The sequence below is a fragment of the Aspergillus lucknowensis genome, assembly GCF_044049455.1.
Source record: "Aspergillus lucknowensis strain CBS 449.75 chromosome Unknown BJX67scaffold_1, whole genome shotgun sequence".
NCBI lineage: Eukaryota > Fungi > Ascomycota > Eurotiomycetes > Eurotiales > Aspergillaceae > Aspergillus > Aspergillus lucknowensis.
The window spans coordinates 972490-994904 of NW_027263545.1; the positions used below are offsets into that span (position 1 = coordinate 972490).

Below are 22415 nucleotides of genomic sequence, written 5' to 3' on the forward strand. Positions count from 1 at the left end.
AAAACGGTCGTTTGCACTTGAAGCCAATGGCAACATATGTGTGCAGTCACCGCCATGATATTCAGGCTGCGATCGAGGAAATCTCACGCGTCCATCGGACTGTGCAACAGGGTGCATCCAAAGGTCAAGTACTTTCCCCGCCAAGGTCGCTGACTGTGGGTTCCCGACCTTGGGACCCAAGGAAAGTTGCCGCAAGGAGCGGATTCCAATCATGGACCACGCGGTCTGGAATCCGGGTGCGGGATTTTCGAGCCAGTCAAGGCAGATCACGAGGTGGGGGAGAGCTGCAGTTTGAGCTGGGCACTGGAATTATCATGTTGCGGGTCGTGAACAGTGTTCTTGTCTGTCGAAGAGGAAGACAACCATCCATGGCTCTGATGTAGCTTCAATACTGCCAAGGAGTTTCTCTCAGACGGCAGCCAGGGACGAGGAGGACATTTGCTCCGTGGGCAGCCGATGGTTGGGGATCTTCGGGATTGGGGATGGATCGCCTCGCAGGACCTCATCATCTTGGGGACAGCCTGGCAGGCAGACTCAACGCCCGAGGCACGCGAGGCATTCCTCTGTCCGTCCTCTGGACTGAAGTCGGGTCTGCCTCGTGCCCTGTGCCCTGGGTTCGAGTTGCATGACAGCGAAGGACGAAATCGAAAACCGCCGTGCTTCTGGGGGATGGGAACCTTGGAACAGTCCCGAGACAAGAAGGGGAGAGATAAGGTTCGGAGCTTGTTACCTAACGCGGTTGCAGCAGATTGGCTGGGGGAAGACCTCTCAGACTTCCAGAACATTGCTGGAGATGGCAACTTCCAACTGGGAGATACCCCCCCCTCCCTTGGTCCGGGTAGCTTCGTGGCTGGCACAGCGTGGCAAGGCCGATCCCTTCCACAACGGGACGGATGCCATCGATTGGACAAACAACACCTTGACATTGTCGTGATAAGACCACGAGGCGGGATAATTTTGGACACGGGGAAGGGAGGCAGGCTCTGCCTATCACTCGTATTTTTGAGTGCCAGGGGAGCAGCCGTCAACGCCAAGCCTTGACCAGGTGGAGACATGGTGAAGAAGATGGCGCTTCTGCATCCCCAGAGATAGAGCCAATGCAACGTCAGGAGGTGTTGCTCAAAACGGGGTTGGAAAAACGAACAGTCGGCCGTCACACTGCTGGCAAAGAGCGCAGATCTCGTGCAGGTGCCATGTCGATGTTGAAATACCATTGAGAAAGCGCTGCGACAAGAAGCTCCCTCGCAGCCTTGTCCTGTCAAGCCTTCGCCTTGTCGTCCGCCTCGTCTCGTGTTATCTCGCGGGGCAACGCCATGGGACCGCCAAGCTTATCGAAGCTCTTGGCCGAGATGAGCGGCGATGATGCGACCCTTTGCAGCCATCGGGCAATAAAAACGATTCGTCTTGTGCGGAGAAACCCAGAAGGAGCATAATCAGCCTTCACTTTTCAGCCAAAGCCTCGGCGGGCACGCGGTTTCCCGTATTTGAACCGTTCTCCTCCTCCTCTTCTTCACGCTCTCCTCCCCTGTCTCTTTCCCACTCTTGTCGTCGCTTTCTCATCCTTCCCTCCTTTGCTTCGTCATCTCGACTCAGATTCCTGGAGGAGACATGGGGTACGAAAACAAGGACGACGGCATCTCCGTCGCTCCAAATCAGCCCACCTACGATGCGGCCACCGCAGAAAAGGGCGTCGTGGAGGAGCCCGAGGTGAATGAGCTTCATCGTGCTCTTAAAGCGCGTCACATTACCATGATTGGTGAGATACTGCTTTGGCGCATTTCGCAACAGGCCGAACTAACGCGTCGGACTTAGCCATCGGTGGTGCAATTGGAACTGGCCTGATCATTGGAACCGGATCCGCGCTGGAGAAGTAAGCAGCATCACTTCCATCTTGCGCCAAATCCTGGCATGCTCATCGTACACCTCTAGGGCTGGTCCTGGCTCGATCCTAATCTCTTACGCCTTCATGGGTTTTATCGTCTATCTCGTCATGTGTGGTCTCGGAGAGATGGCCACTTGGTTACCCCGTTCTTCTGGTTTCACTGGTTACGCTGTTCGCTTCTGCGATCCTGCTCTGGGTTTTGCACTGGGTTATACGTACGTCGTGGACGCAGCATATCGCGTGATATTGTTGACTGACCAAATGCTCCGAACAGTTACTGGTTCAAGTATATCATTGTCACGCCGAATCAATTAACAGCTGGTTCGTTGGTCATACAATACTGGATTTCCGGCGACAGAGTCAATCCGGGTGTGTGGATCACAGTATTCCTCGTCCTGATTATCTGCATCAACTACTTCGGTGTGGGGTTCTTTGGTGAATTCGAGTTCTGGCTTTCCTCCTTCAAGGTGGTTGTCATTCTCGGCCTGATCCTGCTCTCCTTCATTCTGATGCTTGGAGGCGGTCCTGATGGGGACCGCAAAGGCTTCCGCTACTGGAAAGATCCCGGCGCGTTCAACTGGTACATCGAAGACAGCAGTGCCGGCCGCTTCTATGCTTTCTGGGCGACCTTGGTCTCTGCAACCTTTGCCTATCTTGGCACCGAGCTAGTTGGTGTGACCGTCGGCGAGGCCCAGAATCCCCGCAGGACGATCCCGCGCGCCATTAAGCTGACGTTCTACCGTATCCTCGTCTTCTACGTGCTCAGTGTCCTGCTGGTAGGCACTCTGGTCCCCTACAACTCCCAGGATCTCGAGGACGCAAACAGTCAGGACACCTCCTCCGCTGCCTCGCCCTTTGTCCTTGCCATCTCCCTCGCGGGTATCCCCGTTCTACCCCACATCCTAAACGCCTGCATCCTCCTTTTCGTCTTCTCCGCCGCCAACTCCGATCTCTACATTGCCACCCGAACCATTTATGGTCTCGCCAAGGAAGGAAAAGCCCCCAAGATCCTGACTACCACGGACCGCCGCGGTGTCCCCTACGTCGCCCTCATCCTCTGTGCTTCCATCGCCTGCATCGCATACATGGCTTGTGCGAGCGGCTCCAAGACCGTCTTCTCCTACTTTGTCCAACTCACCACCATCTTCGGCCTCCTCAGTTGGATCTCCCTCCTGGTGACACACATCTGCTTCGTGAAAGCGCGCGAGGCCCAGCAAATCCCCAAGAGCGAGCTCGCCTACACAGCCCCCTTTGGTGTCTACGGCTCCTACTTTGCCCTTTTCTGGTGCATTGTTGTCGCCTTCACCAAGAGTTTCGACGTCTTTACCGGAGGTAAATTCGACCACAAGACTTTCATTACTTCGTACCTGGGTATCCCGCTCTACCTTATCCTTATCTTCGGGTACAAGTTTGCTACCAAGTGCAAGCGTGTTCTGCCACACGAGGCAGATCTCTACACGGGTAAGGATAAGATTGACCGGGAGGAAGCGGCTTACCTGGCCTACAAGGAGGCGAAGAGGGCTGCCCAGGGCAAATCTCAAAATCAAGCCAACTGGTTTTACAGGACCTTTATCTCTTGGCTGTTCTAGCGCTGGTGGTGTGTTTTGGTTACGGCTATGATTAGAGTGTATCTTAGTCCAATTTTGGGAACCCTGCATTCAATAGCCTTAATCAAGCATTCAATGTAGATTTCTTAATAGTTCAATCATCTGGAGCATGAAAACGTAGTAGTTACGGTTTGTGGCTCTCCTGGCCGCCCCGAGACTAGCCTGCAAGGAACGCATGTCCTGAGGCAGGAACCTGAACGAAGATCCAGCTCATCCGGCGGCGCTGCCGGCCCCGTCATCGCAGAGCAATATCATTCCCCCCTTCTCAAAACCGAGTCTACAATTTCGCTGCGGAGGTTACGTTCTGGCCCCGTGCTGCCCGTCCCCTCACTTCCCCGACGCAGTATCTTCGATCGTCTCCAAATCCACTCCACTCCACTCCACTCCCGAGGTCCCCTTTACCGTATACCGTTACCGTGTCCCCGTATACCGTTAGACAGACCCTACCCTTCCTTAGATGATCTGATCCGATCTGCTGCAGCAACGAGTCGGACTCCAAGACTCGAGATTAACTTCACTGGAGGCTAGAAAGCTTGTCGTGACGTCCCCCCGGCCTCCGAACTCCCCACCCCCAACCCCTAGCCCGGGCGATCCGATAGACGGCACAGGCGGCCTTAGGGGCCGGACCGGACTGGGTCGGAATACCTGTAGAGATAGAGCAGGTACATTACATGTACATACAGGAACTGCGCTGCGCTGCTAAGGTATTGGCCTGTTTTCGGCCATGCCCTCGTGATTATCTATCTGTCTGATGAGCGGCGGGTGGGTTGAGAGATAGGGCCTAGAGGGCCGTGATCACCTCCGATAGGTGAGGAAATCACTTTGCAGGCGTGGCCTGGCTCGCCCTGTACTGGTAGTCTTAGACTGCAACGTTATGTCCGGTCACAAGAAGGTGCTCGCATTAATCCTATTTGCTCATAAAAAAAATACCTATCTACGCCGACGGAATCCAAGCGGATGCTGCTCCTCCCAGCGTATTCGTTCCCACGTATCGTATCCTTCGGATTCGTCGTCAATTTCTTCGTCGTCGTCTTCGCCTTCTTCTTCTACACCCCCCTCGTCGGTTGTGTCGGTGGATGTTTGGGCGTTGGGGACTGGGATTGGTGAATCGTCCGGCTGGAGGACTTGGAGTTCTGCATCCCAGTCAATCTCCCGGACGGCGTCGTCCCCCATCAGAAACTGGCCGAGCTTCAGCACAGCATTGAATGCCTCCTTCCCCGTTGGAACTATATACTCCGAGGGGAGAAGGAACCCGTAACTCCCGCGATCGCGGAGCTTAATCTGGTACGCGTACCGTGCGCGCAGATGGTGATAGAACCAGTCTAGCGCGCTGCCGCCGGAGCTACCGCCGATTGGGAAGAAGCGTTTTGAGGATTCATCGGCTGGTGTGACAATTCCCTCACACGCGGATGTGACGTCATAAATTTCGTGTGTCGTTAGGCGGATTACCTTGGCTAGCCCGAGCCCGAGCTCTTCGAGACTTTCGAGGGTGGGAGGGACGGAAGAGCAGGAGTACGAGAATGGGTAGAGGATTTGCTGGGAGTAAGAGTGGAAGTCCATGAAGCCAATTATTTGTGCGTTGTTGTTTTGAGTCTCGTTTAGAGCCCACTGGCTTAGTTCGCGGGCCTCAAAGCCCTCGAAGGGCTCTTCGCCTGCGTAATTCTCGGAACATGGGTTTGTTTGCGTCTGGTTGCCGTCCCATTCGAAGGACCAGGACCGATCTAGGTCAAGCCCCGGACAGAATCGGAAACTGGTGGGTTGTCGGTTCTTGCGCCAGAGGCGGTCAGTCTCCCATGTGTAGGCGTATCCGTCTGGGTTGACCGTAGGGACCAAAACCCAGTCATAGTCCCGAAGTAGACGGGTAACTGCTTCCGACCTTCCGTACTTGGTCATCAAATTGTATGCAATGTAGGTAACTGTAGAGGTACTGATCCATTCCCTGGCATGGCTACCGCCGACTACCAAGATCACCGGGCGAGGTGCGGCCGACGTTTCTGAGTCAGAGCTGGTTCCCAATCGTAGAGCAGGAATCTCGCGGCCTTCGTAGGAAACTCCAACGTTGATTAACCGAGCATGTGAGGAGAACATCGATGCCATCAGCTGCATCCAAGGCAAAATGACCGATAGCGGTTGGTAGTCGCGGAAGAAGAGGTTGACCGACTCGCGAGCAGACGTGCTGGAAAGAGGGTTTCCGTCAATTCCAACGAGCCGCCCCGGGTAGGTGGCATATATCATCTCCGGAAGATTATCAATGACGGGAGTGTAGGCGGTTTGGAGGGAGTCCGGCAATAATCCGAGCAAAGAGGGAATCTTGTACGGTTAGCACAGGTTACTCAGAGAACAGCCAAAGGATGACGTACAACTTCCTTCGCGAGCCGGATGTCCACAAACTCGGGAGTAGATGCCCAAACATCTAGAAAAAGAATATCGGTCGCCTCTACCAGAGCCTCTGCATCCTTGATATCTTGCACCTTGAAACGTAGAACGACGTCACTACCGTATCGGGCGAAGCCTCGAGGAGGGGCAGAATGATCGTAGGATGGAGGACGAATGGTGTGGGATTTGGGAATGCCCCATATTGACTCAATAATCCAGTCTCGGAAGCGAGTCCACGGCCGTTGCGGATTGGAATGTGAGGAGAGGAGGGAGACGGGTTCGATGGGAGGTGGAGGAGTGATGCTGGAGCCTGCGGGAACTGAGACGGCCCTTGTCGCCAACGCGGCCAACAGGAGGACGTGAAAAAGCGGAAGGAGCGAGTGCATCTTAAAAGAAGCCCTCAATAAAGCATTTCATCTGGGTCTCAAGGCGCCTTTCCCGATCGTGGGAAGTAAAAAGAGCGACGAGGTGACGACAGGCGATGATAGATTGCGGAGCCTCTGGGCTGGGTTCAGAGCAAGCCGTGTGGCGGTGCAGGGGCCTGAGGCAGCGCAGATAAGGACACCTACAGCAACACGGCCAGAAAGGAAAGAAACTCCTGACACTGATATCCTGGTACTTATCTTATCCCATTACCGCTGGCCGCTTCATCTTCGATATCTCGAAAGACAACGTACTCTCGTTCGATGTTGACGATGCTCAGGTGCAATCGAGGCAGATCCCAATTAGGTTTAGCGGCCCACATCCCTGGGTCTTTTCCAGTTGGGACGATTTCTTTTTGGCTTCAAGCATGCTCCAGTCGTGTCGCGGTCTGGACCCAAGTGTTCAACGGTGCTTCGCGAATTGACTTCTCCTCTCGATCCGGAGTCCGACCCTTCTTGCTGGCTTCGGGATGCCTGACATCTCTGCAGCATACTTCGAGCTTCAATGCAGGACAGGGCAATCGATAGTCTATCACGACGCTCTTCGGCTCTTGTCCACTCTATTATGCTCCCACCCCAATACAAGCGAACCCTGTCTTTTGGGGTACTTGTGCGGTAACCAATCGGATCCAAAATCATTCCTTCAAGTTATCAAGGGTGAAAATAGAAACAACCTGGAACCCATAGCTGGTCACAGTTCCACTACAAACGCAACCTTTTCATCATCGGCGTACAAACTCCATCCCTCCATGACAATCATCAGAAACCGATCTCGCTTCGAGAACCGTAGGATAGTAATGAATAACTGAGCCTGACAAGAATTGTGGTTGTGATGGTGTCGTGCTGTGGCTAGAACACACGTGCCCACTGCCCAGACGGCCAGCCTTGTTTCGATCGGCCCGTTCTCGTCCATCATCATCCTGCAGCGTCATCTCAGCTTCTCCCTCCTCCCTCCTCCCTCCCTTCTCTCCGCTTTCCCCGGTTTCTTGTCTTCCTTTGCCCTGGTTGCTGTGGCCATCGGTTCTGGATTCATCTTTATTCCACCTTGAGAACCGTTCACTGTCGTCGGGACCTCGAGTCCAAACCAAGTTCGACAAGTACCTTGGACCCTTTCAGGCGGTATCCCCTCACTCTCACAGTCGATTGCGCGTCTTACCATCTCCCTTTCCTCTTCAAGCATTTATGGGCAGGAAATGTGAAAAGGCCCTTGGGTGGTTGCCTAGTTCAGTGACTTCAATCCCACACCATTTACTGTTTTCTTCCTGATCGACTCTTCCACACCCCCTCCCCCCCTTTTTCCACAAACTTCATTCCTGCTTTATCGACCGTCGGCCTCGCCTTCCCCCCCCTTCCCTGTCGACACAACCGAGTGCTCGCCATGACAATTACTTTCAATTGATGGTGGCTTTTCAATTCATTCCGCCGACCACAACGCTTTCGAACAAGTTCCGTCGACCGGACCAGTGCGGGCGAATATACACGGATGTGATAGCAAGGGTTGCATATGGGTCTTACAGGCGTTCCTTGCTGCAGGCACATCTAGCATAAGGCCGCGTTTTTGCCCTAGCCATGCATTGGAAAGGACTACGACTCGGGGCGTTCCATGACAACGAGTCCAAACGACAATGGACCGAGCCACAGCTACAAGCTCGTCACAGCGAGCAACTGCCTCGCATTACCCAGTCAACAACGAATCTTGCACCGAGAAACTCCGAAGCCTCTCCTCGATCACCGACCGCCGCAGGACCCGACGGAGAGCTGGGTGAGTCGGGCGTGGGAAACAAGAACGCCTTGCCTGCGGTGAATGCGCCGCTCAAGTCAATAATTCCCAATGCCCTGCATTCAAGCCGGGACAATTCGAATTGGCGGCGGAACCGGTTCAGCCTCATGAGGCTTCGTCATGCTTCTGATCCTCAATTGTCAAAATCCTACGCCAAGGGTGAAACGGTGGCTCCCCCGGTCCCTGATATACCTCCACGTAGGCAATACTAGCACCCCCTCCCGTTCTTCGGATTGCTAACATGATACTCTTTCGTTCTAGCTCCCACCATTATCACTACCGCCCCAACAAGCCATGAACTAGACCAACCGGTGAAGCGGAAAAACAAGCCCAGAATTCTTCCGAATCCCAGAAAGTTATCAATGGATGCACTTCCAGAGCAGTATCCCGTCTCCAACGAAACGCTTAAGCGCGAATCCCCAGATTCGATTGGATCGCAGAGTGTTGATCCCCCTTCAGTGGCATCGAGACTGAGCACTGAAGAGCCAAGTCGCCTTTCCACGACGTCGATTCAAAGCGCTGGTCGCGATCGACCGAACGGCTCCCATCGCTCTTCTACGGTGGAGCTTCGATACTCCGACTCTTCACGCTCCGATCAAAGCACCGGAGAGAATATAGTCTCTCGAACAAGCTCGCCTGGCGGGGCGTCGGGCAAAAGACGATTTCGCATGCCGCGGCTGAAACGAAACCCCGCCCCTCTCTTTCCTCTACCTCCTAAACCTACTGGATCGCAATTTGGGGGTGGTGGTTCGGTCTCAGCCCTGACTCAGTCTAGGTCTGTTCCAGACGGTCCAACTCGGAGGTCCGATGCGTCAGACGGGCAAGATCACGTTTCTCCGCTACCTTCTCCTTCGCGTTCTTCAGGAGGGTTATCAGCCTCACGCCCACCCCTCTCGCGGAAGGATTCTTCCAATTCTGCGACCTCGGCTCATTCTACACCTTCTATTCACAAGAGTCGCAATCGTGGCCTGTTGAAAAGCAGGGCAAGATCCTCCACACTCGATTCGGTGAGAAACATGCGGGATAACGATCACCAACCTTCTCCACCTCTGCCATCGTCTGAAAGGACATCCTTCTCGACCACCGGACGCAAGAGCCTTGGCGATATCCTTGGTATCTCTCAACGGCTGAGGCAAAATTCTGAGCCGGCAACTACGCGCAATAGCGGGTCACCCGGTGGCACAATGGCCGCGTCAACGCCGCTCACAAAGGTCCAATCTTATCCGGAGCGTGAAGAGAGTGATACACCCGCAACATACCTTACACGGCTCGAAGAAAACATCCCTAAAAGTACGATTGCTGGAGTTCTTTCCCAGTCGGGCGAGGATTTCTACAAAACTGCGTTGCGGAAGTTTATGCGAGGATTTTCTTTCTTTGGAGATCCCGTCGATATGTCCATCAGAAAGCTTTTGATGGAAGTGGAGCTGCCCAAGGAAACGCAACAGATAGACCGCTTTCTCCAGAGCTTTGCAGACCGGTATCACGAATGTAATCCTGGCATCTTTGCCTCTCCAGGTGAGTTGTTTGTCCCTATTATTTGACATTATTGTGTTCTCCTACTGACGTCTGCCTATTCAGAGCAAGCATACTTTATTGCATTCTCGATACTCATCTTGCACACCGATGTCTTCAACAAGAACAACAAACGTAAGATGCAGAAAGGAGATTATGTGAAGAACACCCGCGGTGAAGGTGTAGCAGAAGACATCCTGGAATGCTTTTACGAGAACATATCGTATACACCTTTTATTCGCATTGAGGACTCAAATATGAGTACGCGTCACCTGGCGAAGCCTCGAAAAGCCTTGTTTCGTGTTCCCAGCACTGAGCACATGCCCCGCGCTACTAGAGAGCCTGTTGATCCATATGCCCTGATTATGGATGGGAAGCTCGACTCTCTGCGACCAAGTCTCAAGGATGTCATGAACTTGGATGATACATATGGGTGTAATCCGACCACAGGACCGCCAGATATCGACCGCCTACACCAGGCTTTCGCCCAGTCTGGTATCTTGCAGATTATCTCCGCGCGATCTCGCCCCGATGCATTCATGCCGGCTAGCATGGAAAATCCGGCTGATTCGCACCCTGGACTAGTGGATATCAAGGTGGCCAAGGTTGGATTGCTGTGGCGTAAGGATCCAAAAAAGAAAAGGACACGCTCGCCATGGCAGGAATGGGGCGCCTTGTTGACCCTGTCGCATTTGTATTTTTTCAAAGATGCTAACTGGGTGAAGTCCCTAATGGCCCAGCGCGATTCCCATCAGAGAGAAGGTCGCCGCCGAGCTGTGGTGTTCAAACCACCATTACCCGACTTCAACCCTGATGCAATGATGTCCACAGACCACGCTGTGGCTTTGCTGGATTCTAGCTATAGGAAACATAAAAATGCTTTCCTCTTCGTCCGCCGCAACTCCTTGGAAGAGGTTTTCCTAGCCAACTCCGAGGCAGACATGGATGATTGGCTAGCGAAGCTCAACTACGCCGCAGCATTTCGCACAACTGGAGTCGGGGCCGGGGCTATGACGGTTACCAAGTATGACGCTCAGCGGAATCGCATGAGCCGTCGACCCTCGTTCAGGTCCGACGTATCGCGGATCTCCGCAGACAAAGAACCTACGTCCCCAGGTGATGGTGCAACTGAAGAACTGATGATTGCCCGAAAGAAGCTTATTCAGCAAAAGATCAGAGAGGCGAACGAAGCTCTCTTCGTGGCCCAAAGGCAACTCGATGATATTCTACGGAACGCTAGACACCTACAGATATTGACCCCGGTCCACTTCCGGGCGCGGGAACAATTGGTCATGGCTGCAGGGCGCATGGCTGCGAAGTTGAAGTGGGTGAGACAGGAGATTTGGCGCACCAGATGTCACCGGGAAGTGTTGGTTCGCGAGCTGGGTGAGGAGAATGACCAAGCGAAAGCTTCGCCGGAGCCACAGTCTCTTCGCTTGCAGATACCGGCCTCGAACTCTTCATTGGCCGACTCGACATCAACTGCATCACCCCACGTGGATAACCCGGGGACCCCCGTCCCCAAATCCCCGGGACCTGGCGCCGAAAAGCCGCCATCCGTGCAGCAGGTTTCCTCCCCGTCTTCTAGCCACGGTGGTGTACGACGGCCTAGCCTGGCTGCGTCAGTAACGTCGCCGGATCTCTTCACCCGGGTGGGCCGGCCATCGTCGATTAACGATGTCAAGGAGCGGACAAAATCGGGTTCGCCTCACCCTCCGAATGGTCTGGAGCGCGAAGCGTCTGTTCTCAGTTCAGGTAGCAAGATGGACGTTTCAAGCCTCGCCTCAAAAACATCGAAACTCACGCTCCCGGGAAGCTTTGACGACGGCGAAGAACGTCTCCTGCGTGAAGCTGGCTTGCTGGAGACGAACAGTTCCTCTTCACGGAAAGGATCAGTTGCGGTGGACAGTGTAGATTCCGAATCGAAGAAGGAGGATGTCCTTGATGGATCCCAGGGTGAGCGGATGAGCCGAGTTCGACACAGCTTCCACCGCACATTACGAGATTCGTCCGGCGGGCGCCATGGAAACCACCCTCGGAGTAAGAAGCGTGACTCGGGCTCAAATGCCGCCGCTGTTGAAGATGGTGTAGGCGAAGGGGGTGTTCTCTCCCGCAAGGGAGGCAGCTTTACCGTGCATGGAAAGAAGGCGTCTATTGTGACATTTGGGACCGACTGGCAGAATATGCCGCCGGAAGAGCGCCTCAAACTCCGAAAACCTACCCCTTCGGAAGAGCCCCGAGCATCAGATACGGATCTTGCCAGTGGTGGAGAGTCCATCCACTCTGGCGTGAGAACGTCAATGGACGTCCCACGCAAAGTATCCGAAGAAACGCCCAACGACAAACTGGACTCGCGCTCGGTGTGTTCAGAAAGTGCTGTTTCGATTGCCGTCTCCCGTGACGAGCCTGTTTCGTCGTCAACAGCTCCTCGCGGGGATCAGTCGGTTAAGGAAACCACCGCCGGTGACCCCTGTTCATCTGCGATGCCGTGCGAGCAGGCCGTCAATGCCTGAAAAAGATCTAGTCTGCGACCGACCATAACTTCCTCATGACATTTATACCCCATCACTTCGTCTTTCCTTTTCTCTTGGTTACTTCTCAGCGTCTTTCACTTATTTTTCTAAAGCCGATACGATAGACTTAACGCTAACAAACGGGCCGAACTTATCCCTCCTTGGTTTCCTATTGTGTTTTAACGCCCACAACCACGGGTTCGGGGTGATGATTATTCTTTGGGCTCGGATTAGTATCTGTATGGTTATTCTTCCTGGTTGGACCGGACGGTATGGTATGGTATGGCATGGCATATATGGAAACACAGCATATAGTGGGCAATTCAAAAGTTGTTTAATAACAATGCGGTCTGCACCTTGATTTTTATCTCCTCGATAGTTTGGCGTTGTGAAAGGGCGGGCGGGAAGTCCACCTACCTGTCATGTTTATGATGCTGCTTTGCCTCCTGGTTCACGAATATTGTTATCAACGCCGAGAACACAGCTTCACAGAAGGAGTTTTCTCACGATTTCCTTCTTGAACTGTTGACCTGTCCTACCTTGCGTCCTCGAGTTTCTCTTCTCCAACCTCCTTCCTCTCCTTCCCCTCCGTTCCATCCAACCTTCGACCTCCCTCCTTTTTACGGAATACCACACGATATCTGCGAAGGGATAGCTCAAATCCTTTCCCTTGTTCATCTTTACAAACGTCTTCTCCTGATCTCCCATACTTTCTCTATCGTCAACATCATCCGCTTAGCTTCTCTCACCCTAGCCCATCGAGATCGCTCCCACTTGGCCACAAATACAAGCAAATTGGATCTTCTGGATTACCATCTCATTATCCACCAGAGTACATAAAAAGAAAAAGAAAAAAAAAAACCCTTTATGAGCAAGAACATTAACCAGGGTACCTGGACCGTCAATCACCATGATGCAAAGGCTGTTAGGTTTCTTGATGTCACGTGAGTGTTCCTCACCACGCTTAACAGCAATCTCATTGAATAAAGACATTCATAAATCTTTTTGGAAAGCTGTGCTAATCACGTTCTTTTTTCTTGTTTATAGGGCGTAAATTTATTCCCCCTGAGCCTCAGCCTGAGCCTGAGTCCTCGTCCGACTCGTCCGACCCTGGTTCTGACTCGGACTCTGAATATGTGAGCAGCACTGAAGGCCAGGGCGAGAGCGACAACGAGAGTGAAGGTGGGAGCGAGTACGAGAGCGCAGATGGGGGTGACTCTGTGAATGAGAATGAGGATGAGACTGACGATGCTACCGACCCTGACTCTGACTCTGGCGTCCCTCTTTACCTCCAGTCCCAGTCCCAGTCCCAGCCGCAGTTCCGGCCTCAGCCAGTGAAGGAGACGTCACCGAATGAGGCAAATGAGGGGATTGGCGCTGAGAGCAGATATGAGAATGAAAATGGCGACAACGCGTCTGCGCCTGAGTCGTCCGCGTCGCCAGGTGCCGTGGAGGACGAGAAACACAAACACGACTTGATTCACACTGCTGCTGCTGGTGAAGAAGATGAGGACGACGACGAGGTGCTGATTCTGCCTTCTCCCTCACCTTCGCCTTCGCTTTCTCTTCCTGTTTCACCTATGCATTCACCGTCTCCTTCTCGTCTTGCTGTTCCTGCGCCCGTTTCTGTTCGTGCTTCGTTTTCTGCTTCTGTATCTGCTTCTTCTGTCTCGACTCCTCGCTCTGTCTCTGTCTCTTTTCCGTTTCCCATTCCTCTGATCAAGCCTCTGCCTCTGGCTTTGCCTGCTCCTCCATCTACATCTACATCTTTGTCTTCTTCCCGGTCTCCGTCTCCGTCTTCTTCGTCTTCTCCACGCTTGTCTCCGTCCGAGGTGCTCGTAGAGCCACACCCGGAGAGCGAGATCCCAAAACCTCAAACCCCAGAACCAACAACACAACCACATTTACAACTACAAGCCGAAACACAACCACAAACCCCAGAATCAGTCCTCATGTCCTCCCTCAAAGAAGCCCAAACAACCGCCACAGGCGACGGTGCCACAGACCGCGAGCCGAATCTCGACGACCTGCCCGTCCCCCAGAAAGGGGAGGAAATCCTGGGCCCGTCCGCATTCAGGCGCCAGTTCCTGAGCAAGGAGCTGGGCGAGGGCCTCGTTGCGACGCAGGATATCCGTGCGGGGTCGATTATCTTCGCCGACGCCCTGCTCACCGTGTGGTCGGATGAGAAGGTGGGCGTGCAGACGATCCAGGAGGCGAACGACATGTTGAAGCGCAAGGGCATGGCGTACGGGTACGGCTGGCTCAGGGAGTTCCTGCTGCTATCTGGGACGAATGAGGAGTTTTTCGGGACGATGGGTGGGATCTGGGAGGCTCATCATCTGCCCGTGGCGTGGGCTGGGAAACAGGGCGGCGCAATTGGCCTCAACCTGGCGTCGATCAATCACTCCTGCGTCCCGAACTGCGTCCTGAACTTCCAGAGCCTCTATCCCGTCGACGCGGACGGGACCATCCGCTACGACAAGAGGCCGCGTCTCGGGCTTGCCACCGTCCGCGCGTGCGTGGACATCAGAGCAGGCGTGGAAATTTGCATCTCATACATGCCGGTGCGCGGGAACGTCCAGATGCGCCGCAAAGAGCTCCTCCGGCGGTTCGGGTTCCGGTGCGTGTGCCGGGTCTGCTCGCTGCGACACCGGAGCTACGAGCGCGCCTTCACCGAGTACGACGATCTCGCGGACGCGCTGAACGACCGGTTCGTCGTGGCCGACCGCCCGGCGCAGGCCTTCAAGATCGCACACGACACCATCCTCGCACTCAATAGGCTCTTCATCCAGGATTATCGCTTCGTCATGATCTTCATGAAGTGTGCGCTCATCGCGGGCCACCACTCCGACCTTGCGCGCGCGCATTGCTTCCTCAGCCGCGCCAGGAAGCTCGCGCTTATGCTGCAGGGTCCTGGGGGCGAGCTGACCCGTCAGCTGCGCAACTGGTACGTGAACCCGACGCTGATGCCGGGGTTTGGGGGCACGCTGAGGGGGCTGAGTACTCTTACCGAGGCGTTGGATATCTACCGCAGCGGGAGGGACTCGATGCAGATCCTTTTCATGATTGGGGCCGATCCGGGCGAGTATATCCGTGTTTCGCGGTATGTGTGTACTGCTGATCAGATATGTGCGGATTGTTGCAAGGATGGAGAACGAGACAGAGGCAGAGGTAAGAAGGGGGACCGCGAAAAGGAGTCGACCTGCGAAGTCCGCGAGGGACTCGATCCCGTCCCGCCGAAGCTGGACATTAACAAAGAGAAACCGATTAGCGAGTGGTGTTCGCAGGAGAACTGCGAATCCTGCGCGCGTACCGAGCACCGCGAGAACAAGATGCGCGAAAGCCAGACCGAAAGCGCTGACGGCAGCAGCAAGAAGACGAAAAACAAGAAGAACAAGAATAAGAAGAAGAAGAAGAAGAAGGCAAAGAAGAAGCCCCAGTCCCGGTCCACCAAGGACGAATCCTCAACCTCATGCGGCGATCCAGAGAAAGACTTCCTCGACTGTTTTCTCGGCGTCGTCGATGACTTTTACAAGTCCAAGGAGGAGAGCGGCGGGTGGGAGGGGAAGAACGTGGGCGGGCGCCGTGACGAGTGGTACATAAACACATTTAGGAAGGGCAGTCTCTTTGGGGAGCTGAAGGACGAGGAGATATTGAGGCCCACGGATCCGGCGACGAAGACGTTCGCGAAGCGAAATCCGAAGAAGGCGGCGCTGGTGGTGCGGCAGGTTGGGGCTGTCAAGAAGGTCCTCATGATTGAGCTGGAGGATGAGGATTGTGCGACTAAGGCTGAGAAGGCTGCGAAGGAGGTGACTGAGGAGATTGGGGAGGCTGGGAAGGAGAAGGATGAGAAGGCTAGGAAGGATGAGGAGGTCGAACCTGAGGAGACTGATGCGAAGGACGAGGCTCAGACTGAACAAGCGCCCAAGGCGAAGAAGAAGAAGTCGAAGAAGAAGAAGAAGGGAAAGAAGAACTAGGCTGATTTCAGGATCTCAGCTCGAATGTTGGATGGCAATTGATGAAGATGCTGGAGTATCCCAAGGTTTTGTCTTACCACAATCCAGTTAGTACTTTAAGATTAGTTTCAAGTCTCTCAGTTAGTTCAATAGTTCAATGAAATTGATGAAGTCCGTGGCGGTCCTTTGAACAAAAAATGACACTTTCATCTTCTGTGTTGATTCTCAAGTACAACTCGGGCGTTCGTTTCGCTGACAAGGATGGTTCTTAGGGTTAAGTGGAGCTGTGCCTGAGGCCACAAGGTTTCTGGAGGAGGCATCGATAGTCTGCGGTATTGAGAGATGGCCACGCATCTGTTCTTCGTTTTATACAGATTATCATCAACGAGCTTTCGAGTTCGACATTTTTCCAGGACAAACCCTGTGGAGACGATCAGCGTCTGCTTGGATCCTTCTCACCCGCACCGGGAAGAAATTTAGCGAATACGACCTCATGCAGTCGAGTCGGGTCACGCCTATAGAAACGCAATTAAGTATACAGTGAGTCATCAGCCCTATCACAGCTTACTAACTATACTTAAGAGTTACGTTAAAACCTCCATGAATTCTCAGTCAAAAATCTTAGTTTCACCTCCACCTTTGCTACTCAGCTACCGCAGCAAAATGCCCCTCGACCAAAGTCGCGACCCCCGCGACCCCTTCCGCTCACAGCGCCTCGTCTACCGCGCAATCGAAGACTCCGACGCCGACAAATCCTTCTTCCACACGCACCTCAACGATCCAGCCATGCACTTCTTCAGCAGCACGATCCTCCCGCGACCACGGACCCAAAAGAGCGCCGCCGAGTTCCTGGCCATCCACCAGGAGCGCCTGCTCAGCGTCATGATCTGTCTGCCTGAGACTGAGCCTGATACTGAGGAATCTTCTTCTCAAGACACAAAGAAAGAAAGAGGAAGAGCGGGAGGAGGGGGAGCAGGACAGCCTATCGGCCGCCTCTCCCTCTCCAACCCACTGGGCAGTCTCACGGCGCACCACCGCAACGCGGTCATGGGGATCTCGCTGATCGCCGAGGCCCGGGGCAAGGGATACGGCGGGGAGGCGATCAACTGGGCGCTGGACTGGGCGTTTGAGATTGCGGGGCTGCACCGGGTGGGGATTCAGGTGTGTGCGTTTAATGAGGGGGCGCTGGGGCTGTATCGGAAGGTTGGGTTTGTGGAGGAGGGGAGGGAGAGGGAGGCAGTTTGGCACGGGAGGGAGTGGCATGATGTTGTCTCGTTGGGGATTCTGGAGGGGGAGTGGGCGCGGCTGAGGGCGCGGAGTCTTGCTAATTGATGGGTTGCTGACGATTATTTATGGAGTTGATTTAAGACTAGGGCGGAGAAGGTTAGGGATGGATTTGTTACGATGGAGGGGAGGAGGAGTTTTATGGTTTGGGTCGATGGAGGGTGGAAGAGCTGCTTGGGGTGTTGAGAATATGAGTTAGGGTTATCGATAGTCATTAATGCTACTGACAGGTAATGAGAGGCCTGGCCATCTAGTCCCGTCGCTCAACCCCCCTTATTAATACCAGCCAGATGCATCCATGGTTAAGAAATTGTCCAGTATCAGCAAGAAGGTTTACTGCAACACGCATCAACAGCCGTCCGACAAAAACACGACGACGTAACAGGGACATCCGCAACTGCCACGGCAACCGCCAGCTGCGCCCCAACAACCGCGGCCTCGTCCGTCCTTCCCAGCCGTACCAAACACTCATGGTACCCATGCAGCGCCCACACGTTATTAAAATGCCGCCGCGCCCGGATAACGCCCTCGTCAAGCCCCAGGTCCGCTCGATACACGGCCGCCGCCTCCTCGAGGTGGCCCTGCTCGAGGAGTAGGGCGGCGAGTGCATGACGCGCGGGCTGCATCCAGCTCCAGGGCTCGGAGTAGCCCAGGGCATCATCGAGGGCCACTGCGCGGCGGAGGGACGCGAAGGCGGACTCGTACTCCCCGGCGCGGTAGGCGATTTCGCCGTCGAGCATGGCGGTTGAGACGGAGAGGATGTCGATGCATTTGTTCGGGAAGTCGAGGCGGGAGTCTGGGACGCGGGTGACAGCGTCCTGGTAGAGGGTTCTGTGGTGCTCTGCTTCGGGGATGTTCCCTGTTGCTGCGTGGGCGATGCCCTTTGCGTAGAGGGTTAGGGCTGTGGTTACGCAGTACAGCGTTTGATCCTCCGGAAGGGGGAGGGGGAGGTTGTTGATGATCTCGTCCCACATCCCAAAGCGGACCATGACGTGGGCGCGGACGGAGAAGTAGACCTCGATGAAGTCGGGCATGGCGAGGAGGAGTTCCCTGGGGAGGGTGGCTTCCATGCGGTCGACGGCGTCGAGGGCGACCTGCTTCTGGCCGGCGAACATGGCCGCGTAGATGAGGGTGTGGTAGTTGTGCATGCGGTAGTTGGAGTAGAAGTTCATGGCGCCCTCGCGCAGCAGGTACTTCTCGTCTGCGACGGTGGCGCGCTGGTTCGCGCGGATGGCCGCGCGATAGTCGCCAACGAGCACATCCAGATGCGACGGCATGTGGTTCGCATGGCCGGAGTCCGGGACAAGCCCGCGCAGGTGGTCGGCCGCAACAAGCCCCAGTTCGGGTGTCGGCGACATCTCAATCAGATGGATATAGTAGTGCAGCAGGCCCGGGTGTCGCGAGGCATTTTTCTGTTTCAACGCCTTCTCCAGCACGTTCTTCGCATCTAGCGTGCGCGTGCCCGGGTTCGGCTGCCCCGTCTTCAAATCCCAGAGCTTCCACGGTGTCAGACTCATAATGGAGTCGGCGTACAGCGCCGCGACGTCGAGGTCGTCGTCTCCAAACGCGGCATACACGGCCTCCATCGCGGCCGCGTACGCCCGGTCCTGCGCATGATACTGCGTCAGCTCCGCGGGATGCTCGCTCACGAAGCGCGCCTGGATCGCCTGGATAAGCGCCTGCTCGACTGGCGTCACGGTCCCCGTTGCGGCGAGAGCCTGCGCGGTCTGCGCGGCGTGGTACGTGCGGCGCACGGCCTCGGCGAGGTCGGCACCGAAGAAGTCCCAGGCGAAGTTGAAGTTCGGCCCCAGGGCATAGGCGAGCCCCCAGTGTGCGATTGCGCAGGAGGGGTCGTGCGCGATGGCGTGCTCGAAGCAGGTGGCTGCTTCCTTGTGGTTGAAGGTGTAGGCCCAGGTGAGGCCGCGGTTGAACCAGGTTTGGGCGGCGTCGCTGGTGGTTGTGATGGGGCGACCGAACGACCCCAGGTCGTAGGGGTAGTCTGTTGTCATGGTGAAGTTGAGAGAGACTGGTCCGGGTATGTCATGCCTTGTGTTGATACTCTGGCAGCTGGGATTGTTGCGGGGAAGATGAGGAGATTCACGGCGTTGGAGCACGCCACTTCTTTACATTATCTAATAATGGTTACCTAGGTAAGCAATATCCGCTATTTCACCTGGTGACAATTAGAGTTGGTAAATCCGACCGGTAACCGGCGGGTTGACCCGCGGGTCGACCCGGGGTTGCCAAGACTAGGTTTAAATATTATGAGCCTGCTCCCCATGATGGGTAAGTGAGAACGTCAATGCTATTTACAGGATGTAGCTAACTATACTTGATGAACAAGAAGGGTTTGTTAAAGAACACGATGACGTTAGAGAAGCTTGCCAACGACAATCCCAAGGTGACCTTCATCCACTCCTGGCCCGGGTGGGTCGACACAGGAAATCTCAGAATGGGTTCACGAGGTCCGGTCATGGCGGGATTCATCCGGCTTGTCCTCGGGCCCCTCGTTGGCCTCTTTTCGATTCGCGACGAGGTGTCTGGCCAGAGGTATTTGTTCCAAAGTACGAGCGCTGCGTTTGGTGGTCGTGGCGTCCCATGGAAGGGGAAACCTCGGATAAATTCTCTGGGCAAGCCTGCGAATGGACTGTTTCTCGTCAATTACAAATGCGACTGTACTCCGAATGCAAAGGTCATGCCAGTGCTTCGAGAGAAGGCGACGTCAAAGATTTGGGACCATACACAGGAAGTTCTTCGACCATATCTGTAGACTCCCTGTCATAATCCTCCGTACTAATGCTAGCGAGCTCTGTTTCGTGAATGGGTTCGTCATATACAAATGTACTGCACTGAGAAGTGCTTACTTTACTATCATGAGACGAGAAGTGCAGACCAAAGCGCAGGTGTACACACTAGGACTCGTCCCTAGCGGAAGTTGTGTTGGATCTGGCCACTGGTCCTAGACCTGAAGATGAGGATGGAGGGCCAGGTGAGTCTCTGAATGAGATTCAGCGGCAAACGGTCACTCCTCTGGAAGGGCTGGGATGACGTACTGGCGGGGCGCGATTTTAGGGGATATTTTTAATGCTCAGGGTGGGAAACGCGGAGTTTATGAGATAGATTGGGCTACGAGTTGGCTCTAGGGGAGAAGGGTCTGGTGAATGCACGGATGAAGAGCTTGATAGGGAGTCTTATTCGTGAGGAATAGAAATTGTCTGAACATGTAATATATCTTAATCCTGCTGAAACTAGAGATATTGTCCCATCCAGATTCATGAATGTATACGAGATGGTATGTTCTGTAGTCTGACGGATAAAACAGACAATAACCTCTCAAACAGCATTATACTCTCTAGCACGTTACTTGAGTAATGTTGAAGCAAGACCAGATTGATTATTGTTCGTTGACTGGAACAACCCGCGAATATAATTAATACGAGCGGGGAAAGCTTATGGATAACTAAATTGATCGGGGATCGGATAAGCAGGTCCAATCCGGCCAACCATTTCTTATATCACTACCACTATTCGGTACGATTCAAGTAGATGCTATGGCTTTATCACAATAAAGTCGCCCATTATTGACGGTGACTCTGTGGAGACCGCCCGACATCCTGCCAATCTTTCCGTGGATGGTAATGGTACATACAACCCGCTTGGAGCACACTAGCGGATGCAAGACCAATTCAACCCCACGAGGTCATCACTACCTTCCCCCTTCAACCGAATTCCCACCTACCCTGCAGCACTCTCACTTCTGCAGTTTACTGGCTTTGGAATTGGATTGGTGGTAGGTATGCGAATTACTCTCGATTAAACCTTCTGTCTCGTGCAACCCTAACTAATACTAAGTTGTTACTTTCAAGGGCCATCTTCCAATTTGAAGCGGAAAATGAGTACTAGCCTCGACCTCTGCGAGCAGATTCCTCTCGCGGTTCGTGGCCGGCACGAGACCTGGAATTTCATTCGCAATTTCGCTTCCTCCTGGGTAACCCCTCTCGAGGAGGCTGATGGATACAGCGAATCGGTTCTATCAGCAACGGAGGAGCGCCTCGGGATCTCACTGCCTGCAGCATTAAAGGAGGCTTATGCACTATTTGGTTGCCGTTCAGATCTGACTCGCAATCAAGAGTATTTGTTGGAACCAACGGCTCTTTACATTGACCATAATGCGTTGATATTTCGGCACGAGAACCAAGGCGCTGCTCTCTGGGGAATTCGGCTCGCAGACCTGCAACATCCGGATCCTCCTGTATATCACTCCTGGTGTGAGGTGGGTAATGTAATGGGGGAATGGGAACTCTGGCTCGGACGATTCTCCCTTGCGTGTCTCGATCTTATCCTATGGGAATCGTTATATGACAACAGGATGCCGACAGAATACCGCGATAGCGATGATAAGGACCTTGCACTGGTTGAACAACTGTACTCAGAGCTTCCGTCTTTTGAGGGAAACGATAGTTATACCCCTTTTGGTGTGCGCTGGTTTACTGGACCTGACCTGCTTCTTTGCTACACGGGCGTTGATCTCAGGGTCCGAACCCGTACCCGCGAAGCATTATGTTCCATTCGCGAGAGCCTTCCTGGTGATTGGTTGTATGAATAAGCGAACAAATTGAGCCACTCTCCCACATACCAGGGACTCAAAATATCTCTATTAATTTCCTTGGGGATCGTCTACTATGTTTTCTTAAACATAGCTACTGTCCTCTCTTGTTCATTCTTATTGTAATGGTACAGTGCACTATACGAAGGCTTCATCAGGGTATAGGGAATGTCTAGGACTTTATGGATAATAGTCTAGCGCTTTATCAGTTTTGTATGGCTCTTTGGTCGTCTGTTCGATTCGAAATTTTTTTTTTGTACAACAGGCAAGTGCCTTGTCTTTCCATGGGCTAGATGGAAAGCTGCTGCGAGCAAAGAGTTCCATTTCTCTGTTTCTACCAGATAAAGCTGGGAAAGAGTCGACGTGAGGATCTGTCAAGTACAGATGCACCCGCAGCTGCGTCAAAGCCTTGCGCTTCGGCCCGTTCTGACGGTCGTCAACCCCACCTCAGCAGGAACATTCAGCAAAGCCATTCCT

The 22415-nt window shown here is 54.0% G+C and overlaps 9 protein-coding genes across 9 annotated transcripts; 6 read left to right on the plus strand and 3 right to left on the minus strand.

Moving 5' to 3' along the window:
- Positions 1-74: 74 nt before the first annotated feature.
- BJX67DRAFT_13162 (uncharacterized protein) lies at positions 75-1411 on the minus strand. The gene has a single exon (XM_071024549.1). The coding sequence runs from the start codon at positions 1212-1214 to the stop codon at positions 267-269; it is 948 nt and encodes a 315-aa protein (XP_070891562.1). The 5' UTR covers positions 1215-1411; the 3' UTR covers positions 75-266.
- A 322-nt stretch (positions 1412-1733) lies between these two features.
- BJX67DRAFT_339886 (dicarboxylic amino acid permease agtA) lies at positions 1734-3587 on the plus strand. Its single transcript, XM_071027713.1, has 3 exons — positions 1734-1870; positions 1930-2097; positions 2157-3587. Exons 2-3 carry the CDS (start codon positions 1967-1969, stop codon positions 3469-3471), a joined length of 1446 nt encoding a protein of 481 aa, XP_070891563.1. The 5' UTR covers positions 1734-1870; positions 1930-1966; the 3' UTR covers positions 3472-3587.
- Positions 3588-4419: 832 nt separating this feature from the next.
- Positions 4420-6251, minus strand: BJX67DRAFT_369207 (M14 family metallopeptidase; the record flags this gene model as incomplete). The annotated part of the gene is made up of 2 exons (XM_071030730.1): positions 4420-5799; positions 5850-6251. 2 exons carry the CDS (start codon positions 6249-6251, stop codon positions 4420-4422), a joined length of 1782 nt encoding a protein of 593 aa, XP_070891564.1.
- Positions 6252-6526: 275 nt separating this feature from the next.
- Positions 6527-6858, plus strand: BJX67DRAFT_339889 (uncharacterized protein). Its single transcript, XM_071027714.1, has one exon. It carries the CDS (start codon positions 6552-6554, stop codon positions 6813-6815), a length of 264 nt encoding a protein of 87 aa, XP_070891565.1. The 5' UTR covers positions 6527-6551; the 3' UTR covers positions 6816-6858.
- Positions 6859-7662: 804 nt separating this feature from the next.
- On the plus strand, positions 7663-12142 carry BJX67DRAFT_13303 (Arf family guanine nucleotide exchange factor SYT1). Its single transcript, XM_071024565.1, has 3 exons — positions 7663-8265; positions 8329-9582; positions 9646-12142. Exons 1-3 carry the CDS (start codon positions 7857-7859, stop codon positions 12090-12092), a joined length of 4110 nt encoding a protein of 1369 aa, XP_070891566.1. The 5' UTR covers positions 7663-7856; the 3' UTR covers positions 12093-12142.
- A 4569-nt stretch (positions 12143-16711) lies between these two features.
- On the plus strand, positions 16712-17380 carry BJX67DRAFT_376394 (GNAT family N-acetyltransferase; the record flags this gene model as incomplete). Its single annotated transcript, XM_071031863.1, has 1 exon — positions 16712-17380. The coding sequence occupies one exon, from the start codon at positions 16712-16714 to the stop codon at positions 17378-17380; it is 669 nt and encodes a 222-aa protein (XP_070891567.1).
- A 127-nt stretch (positions 17381-17507) lies between these two features.
- Positions 17508-19410, minus strand: BJX67DRAFT_339892 (uncharacterized protein). The gene has a single exon (XM_071027715.1). It carries the CDS (start codon positions 19339-19341, stop codon positions 17653-17655), a length of 1689 nt encoding a protein of 562 aa, XP_070891568.1. The 5' UTR covers positions 19342-19410; the 3' UTR covers positions 17508-17652.
- A 287-nt stretch (positions 19411-19697) lies between these two features.
- BJX67DRAFT_376396 (uncharacterized protein) lies at positions 19698-20102 on the plus strand (the record flags this gene model as incomplete). The annotated part of the gene is made up of 1 exon (XM_071031864.1): positions 19698-20102. One exon carries the CDS (start codon positions 19698-19700, stop codon positions 20100-20102), a length of 405 nt encoding a protein of 134 aa, XP_070891569.1.
- Positions 20103-20848: 746 nt separating this feature from the next.
- On the plus strand, positions 20849-21989 carry BJX67DRAFT_339897 (uncharacterized protein). The gene is made up of 2 exons (XM_071027716.1): positions 20849-21126; positions 21185-21989. Exon 2 carries the CDS (start codon positions 21225-21227, stop codon positions 21936-21938), a length of 714 nt encoding a protein of 237 aa, XP_070891570.1. The 5' UTR covers positions 20849-21126; positions 21185-21224; the 3' UTR covers positions 21939-21989.
- Positions 21990-22415: the final 426 nt, after the last annotated feature.

What these genes read in the sequence shown, in the direction of transcription:
- BJX67DRAFT_339886 (XM_071027713.1), top strand. Translation starts at nt 1,967, where the DNA reads ATGGGTTTTATCGTCTATCTCGTCATGTGTGGTCTCGGAGAGATGGCC. An exon ending in GGTTTTGCACTGGGTTATAC is followed by an intron (nt 2,098 to 2,156) that starts GTACGTCGTGGA and finishes TGCTCCGAACAG; the next exon opens with TTACTGGTTCAAGTATATCA.
- BJX67DRAFT_339892 (XM_071027715.1), bottom strand. Translation starts at nt 19,341, where the DNA reads ATGACAACAGACTACCCCTACGACCTGGGGTCGTTCGGTCGCCCCATC.
- BJX67DRAFT_13162 (XM_071024549.1), bottom strand. Translation starts at nt 1,214, where the DNA reads ATGGTATTTCAACATCGACATGGCACCTGCACGAGATCTGCGCTCTTT.
- BJX67DRAFT_339897 (XM_071027716.1), top strand. Translation starts at nt 21,225, where the DNA reads ATGAGTACTAGCCTCGACCTCTGCGAGCAGATTCCTCTCGCGGTTCGT.
- BJX67DRAFT_339889 (XM_071027714.1), top strand. Translation starts at nt 6,552, where the DNA reads ATGTTGACGATGCTCAGGTGCAATCGAGGCAGATCCCAATTAGGTTTA.
- BJX67DRAFT_13303 (XM_071024565.1), top strand. Translation starts at nt 7,857, where the DNA reads ATGCATTGGAAAGGACTACGACTCGGGGCGTTCCATGACAACGAGTCC. An exon ending in GGTCCCTGATATACCTCCAC is followed by an intron (nt 8,266 to 8,328) that starts GTAGGCAATACT and finishes CTTTCGTTCTAG; the next exon opens with CTCCCACCATTATCACTACC. An exon ending in TGGCATCTTTGCCTCTCCAG is followed by an intron (nt 9,583 to 9,645) that starts GTGAGTTGTTTG and finishes CTGCCTATTCAG; the next exon opens with AGCAAGCATACTTTATTGCA.